This window comes from Heterocephalus glaber, unplaced genomic scaffold, assembly GCF_053883595.1.
Source record: "Heterocephalus glaber isolate CG9 unplaced genomic scaffold, H.glaber_assembly_v1.0 deba00000546, whole genome shotgun sequence".
Lineage (NCBI taxonomy): Eukaryota > Metazoa > Chordata > Mammalia > Rodentia > Bathyergidae > Heterocephalus > Heterocephalus glaber.
The window spans coordinates 27,276,406-27,282,405 of record NW_028258147.1 but is presented as its reverse complement, the minus strand read 5'-3'; the positions used below and the strand labels follow the sequence as shown (position 1 = coordinate 27,282,405).

General features: G+C 40.7%; 1 protein-coding gene across 6 annotated transcripts in view; it reads right to left on the bottom strand.

Annotated features, from left to right (window-relative positions):
- Positions 1-459: 459 nt before the first annotated feature.
- Positions 460-6,000, bottom strand: part of Ica1 (islet cell autoantigen 1) — a 156,121-nt gene continuing 150,580 nt past the window's right edge. For 3 of the 6 annotated variants that reach the window (XM_013078877.3, XM_013078878.3, XM_021242890.2), the window contains exons 14-15: positions 3,028-3,117; positions 460-743 (exon numbers count right to left, since the gene is read on the bottom strand). In XM_013078877.3, the coding sequence (XP_012934331.1) occupies positions 622-743; positions 3,028-3,117 (212 nt within the window). In that variant the 3' untranslated portion in view covers positions 460-621. The remainder of the gene's footprint in view (positions 744-3,027; positions 3,118-6,000) is intronic. The other 3 variants (XM_013078879.3, XM_013078881.3, XM_087204671.1) reach the window with 1 other exon arrangement.

Genomic DNA, 6,000 nt, shown 5'->3' with positions numbered 1-6,000 from the left:
GTGTGGATGTGGAGCCAGCTTCATCCAGAGTGCACTGAGAAGTGGTGTGACAGAAAGAGAGACTCTTCCTGCAGCTCCCTTCCCTTGGAACAGGGCGGGCATTAAACTGTGTTAGCCTCCTGCTGTTTCTGAGGACCGTAGGATATATTATAGTAAGTCCCCGGCTTACAAATGAGCTCCATTCTGGTGGAATTATTCATAAGTCGGATTCATTTGTATCCAACAAAATGAGTCCTTGCAGTACACTCGTGAAAGTTTGCAACTCAAATGTTCCTAAGTCGAGGACTTATTGTAACCCTAATTGTAACAGTAGGCTCATGATTTGAACTTGGATCTTACAGTAGCCTGTGCCACCACAGTGACATGATGGGATGTCAGCAGGAGAGCAGTGGCATGGACACCACTCCTGGACATTTTTTAGATCCACACAAAGAATATATTAAAACCCTTTACACCAAATAAGAGTGATCAAACCAATATAAGGGCCTTTGACCCTTTCATTTTATTAAAATGGCACGTAAATATTAAAACAGCATACTGATCACGTTACACTTCTGCCTGGCCCAGGTACAGTGTTGGGGAGTGGAGTGGGGTGAGGCCTCCCTCCTGAAGGCTGCAGACTCATGCATTGAGCAATTCATGTTCTTTATCGGTTTTCCCAACAGCATCAGGATTTGATAAGGGGTCGAGGTCAGCAAAGAGGCTGAACCAGGCAGTCAGATCTGAGGCAGCCTTGGCAGGTTCTGGGGAGAGAAAAAGAAAAGATTAACAACCCCCCTTCTGAATCTCTACCTCTGCCATGCTGTGTATAGGCAGGTCCAGCACCATCTAGAAAAGCGACATCCTGTTACCCCCTGACTCCAACAGGTTAGAGAATTCCATGGGCCCGTGGTTGGCTGGTTCACATTTCTAAACCAGGGCCCAAAGCCTGGTGAAGAATCAGCTCTGTGTTAAATAATCTCCACCTTCACCTTGCTTATGGCCACTGCTGCCAGAGCTGCTCTGGGGCTTCAACACAACCAGGAAATAGAGCTATTTCAGAAATCAGAGTGAATGGCTGAGGAAGCAAGGTGCTTTCCAGTGTCTGCTCAAGGGATCCCTTCAAATCTGCTGGATCAGGATAGAGACCACGGCCTCTCTTTTCACACTTCCAAGCCACAGGCCCAGAAAGGCTTGCACCAGGCTTGGCTTCTCCTCTTCTGTCAGTCTCACTGCCTTCTTCACCCTCTCCCATCAGAAGGCTCTGGTGTGCCTTCCCTTGCCCTAATGGGGAAATTTCCTGTCTTCATCCTTTCTGGAGCACTCCTACTGCTCTTTCACCGAAAGAGCATGTCCTGCCTGCATGTCCTGAATACCATGATTATTAGTCAAGTTATCTTCCAGATGAGGGAAACATTTTCCCTCATTTTCATTTTCAAAAGAGTGCTTCATGCAATTGATTTCTCAGTAAGTTGATATATATAGATATATATATCTATATATCTATATATCTATATATCTATATATATCTCCATATGAGACTTAAATTCATTGGCTTGGATGACCCATGCTTTTTTTCTTCTCCCACAGGTGGGAGCATCAGAAGCATGAAGAAAGCGTCTCTCTGATAGGGTATCTTTCTAGCTGAGAGCAGTGAGGAATGTCCTTGCCATCTGGCCAGAGTCTCAGAAAATACTGGTAGGACAACTTGCTAAAAGTGGTAGAGTAAAGGGACAGAAGTGATGGGATTATAGCCACATAAACATGGCCTTTGATCTTTTCATTAAAATGACACTAAAATGCTAAAATAGTGAACTGATCACTTTATATTTCTGATTCCTCCTTTTTTTTCCCAAATCTCTTGTGGATCTATTACTTTATAATAACGTAATCGATGTACACACATTTATTATAGAGATAAAGGACTGCTAAGCAATTAGAGTGAGTAGTATGCAAGTTATAATTACATGCAACATTCACTGAATTTCTTGTGGTCAGCCCTGAAAACACTTGGTTTTGTTTTTTTTTTTTGGTACTGGGATCGAACTCGGGTCCTTGTGCTTGTGAGGCAGGTGGCAGAACCACTGAGCTAAATCCCTGGCCCTACTTGGTTTATTTTGATAAGCTGAGACTTGAAAGTGCTCAGTATGGTTTGTTTGAAGGGCAGGAGGTAGGAGTAGTAATGTACTTTTTTATTCATCATATAGGAGGTCACACAGGTTGCTGTATGGGCAAGACCGATTTAGGTGTATTAGTCTACCTCTATTCTTGATAGAGAACACCAAGATATCTTAAAGATAGCCCCAGTGACACTATGTTAAACACTCACTTCCCCTTTCTTCTAACCTCTGAAAAGTCTTGCAGGGTCCTCAGAAAGTGATCATGGCACTACTAGAGGAGCCAAGTGACTGCACATTGGGGCACCCCTCACAAATCATTTGCACAGCACTTAAAGAGAATACCGAAGAACACTTTTTTGATGATCATGGAATAGACATCTTCTTTAACTTCCTGTGGTCAAAGGGAAAGTGGGTGATGACCAAAGGAACAGAGATAGAGCTGCAAACATGAGATCTTCTGTCGAGCAGATGTTCTCTTTGGAGGCCTGTCTCAAAAGGAAAAGATCTCATGAGCTTGAAAGGACCTTTTCTGACAACTAAGGGACCTGTCCCTTTCTAAGGAGCTCTAATTAAATGCTTTACTGGATGGTTGCAATAGTGTTTTTAGTTGAAGATAACAAACCTCAGTGGCCTTTTATACCTAGGTATTTCCAGACAATCAATCACATGGAGAGCAGTCAATCATGTGGAGAAAGATATCTGATTCATTCTCATTAAATATAAGTCAATAAAGGGAATTATGAATTAGAACAGCAAGCCACCAAAAACGTCAAAAGGTAATTTCTAGAATCGTGCAAAATTATCCATCCCACAGCCTTGCACTGAGCCCTAGATGCTTAAATGATAATTAGTAAAGAAAAACATAAAATAGCATTAGACTGTTGGAAAGGAAGGAAACTTCATTGCAGGGGATAAAACACCATGTTACCTTTCAATGCAGGGCTCTTGTCATTTGGATTGCTTGTCTTTGGTGCTGGCCAAGGAGTAGGAGGAGGACTGACATTGCTCTCTGACCAGCCTAATATTCAAAACCAGAGGACATTAGATCTAGCAAGAGCAGTCACACAGCCCCAGCAGCTGATAGGTACATACATAGGTCTCAACCATGGTAGCCTCCAAATAGAATTTGGAGGACAGTATGACATGATCCTTCTCCCATATTTCTCATACTAAAATACCTTGGAGGGGACAAGAGATCTTATAAAATCATGCCCAATTCAAAATATGGAAAGCTAAGGGAGAGATTGGACTTTGAAAAACAAATAAAAAATTGTAAAATTAAAGCTTTTTTGTTTTAACCTTTCTACCCATTTTTCTTCCCAAGTATGGTCATTTCATGATTACATCAAAGATCATCAATAGTGTGCCAAGAAAATCAAGTGCCTCACTTTTCTGTGATGAAAGGGGAAAGTTTAAAATTGAACGCCATTAAATGTAGAAAGAAATACAGTATTAAACTGCATATCTCCAATACGATCCAGTCCATTTATTTCTACATAGCTAATTTAAATTGGGAATTTTAATTAATGCAGATAAATATAAGGCGGTCCAGTCTAAATAAGTGAGGGGAAAGGCAGTCCTTTGACTTTATTCTGTACCCTCACAATGGTGATTAACCTGTGTGCTGCCCGCCCCTCAGTGACTAGAGGCACTCAGTAGTCCTGCTGTAGGAGGCAAGCCTACTTTCCCACAGCATTCAATGTCTGCTCTGGATGATTTGGCAGGACCCCTATTTAATTCAGAACTGTACCATGTGCTTTGTTGCACCTCGGCTTTAGTTCTTTGTGTGCTAAGTCCTGTCTTCTCAATGAGAAAGGGAATTTTTCTTCAGTGTGCTCTAAAATACTTAGCACAGAACAGGCAGATGTTTGCTGATTAAGTCCACTGTTGATTCTCACTGTAAAACGCAGACCATCAGATGGAATGCAGCCACTGTTGGGACCATGATGCTTAAAAGAGTGTCCTTTTACTGGGATGCTCTCGCTGTCAGGGTTTTGTCTTTGATAAAGCCCTCAAGAGAGATTATGTGTGGATGGCAGAGTGGAGATGAGACACAGAAACCAGTTTCCAGAGTAAGAATGTCCTCAATGTATGCCACAAAAATTACAAGATTTAATGCCATTTGTTTACCTGCCATCCTAAGATGCATATATTTTAGTAGACTTATTTATAGAATCATACTAAATTTATTAGTTTGCATTTTTGTCTCCTCTCCTGTAGTTATCACCCCCTTGAAGCCAGGGGCCATGTACCACTAATTTTTTGTTTTGTCTGTTTTTTTGTACTGGGGATCAAACTCAGGACCTTGCACTTGTGAGGCAGGCACCGGAACCACTGAGCTAAATCCCCGGCCCCATATCACTAATTTTTATATCCTTCCATGTACATGATAGGGGTTGAAATGTATGAGTACTGAATTAAGATAAACAGAATACTTTTAAACTGTGAGAAGCACACTGCTGAAGCATTATTTTAAGAGACAGCAAAGCAGTTCCTGACACCAAGAAGAGGCTTTGATACTTATTGGTTGAATGCAATTCATTTTAGACACAGGGTATACAAATATATTTATAAAGATTAACCAATGAATAAGTGAAACAGATGGCTTGTGACCTACTTAGTTGGTCTTAATAAAAAATATAAATGGTTCTGAAAGGCATTGTTATTCACTGCAAAGGTACTTGAACATGCACTTAACATAATTCATAATGAATTCAAAGCTGCAGATGTAAAGAAGGCCTTCTGGGATGGGAAAGATATTCTAACCCTGAGCTGGGATGATGAGTGTACAGTATGTGAGAAATGTTCCAACTGTTCTCTTACAATAGGTAAATTTTATGGCACATAAATTATACTTCAATAAAGTATTTTTAAAGAAATGAACAGTAGGTGGTGTGATAATATGCTCTCCCTGGTCCCTAGAAAACCGGCCCATCACCATTTCCCTTTTAGACAAAAATCACCTGAAAGTGGTCAATGTGGAAAGTGAAAATTGTAGTCCAGTGTGTCCCAAATAATGTCAATCACAGGAAAACCGAGAGGGATTGAGTCTAACTGGATAACTGTCACCCTTTCTCCACATTTCCTGAATGGAACTCAATCCTCAAAGGAGGCAGAAAACAATCCATGCATCAGAATGGAATTCGCCTCCCTGCATGTAATATGTGCATGCTTAAAAGATTATGAACCAATAAAATGCATATCAAGTCATATTTTAAAGTGTCAGAAATGCAAATCATATTTGCAAGCATAACATTTAAAGGATGATAATGGCAGATTTCTTTACAAAGAAAACCTTTTTTGGGGCAGTGGTGGGGACGGAACTCAGAGCCTTGCACATGCTAAGCAAGTGCTTTATTGCTGAGCTACAACTCCAGCCTCGCCCCCATGTCTTCTAATTGAATTCCTTTGTAACTATGGGTTTATTCTTTTCTCACCAGTTTTACATGTTCTCATTTGTGTCATGTATTTATAGTTTTATGCAACTTTTTTTGGGGGGATGCTAAGGATTGAACCCAGAGTTTTACACGTTAGGCAAGTGCTATACCACAAAACTGTACCTTGCAGGGCTTTTATTTTTTATTTTTTTAATTTTGATTTGGGCTTGCTCAGTTGCCTAGGCTGGCATACAACTTTCTATCCTCCTGGCTCAGCTTCCCAAGTAGCTGGGATTAAAGGTGTGTTCCACAGCACCTGGCACTTTCATGCAGCTTTTTCATATAGTGTACCTCCATGCAGTTGCCACCATAATCAAGATACAGAACTATTACCAAAGACTACCCCTCTCTAGACACAGGCAGACTCTTTTCCTCATCCATAACTTCTGCCAACCACTAATCTGTTCTGTATCTCAATTTTGTTATTTAAAAATTATTGTTTGTTATCTATGGGCTGGAAGTAT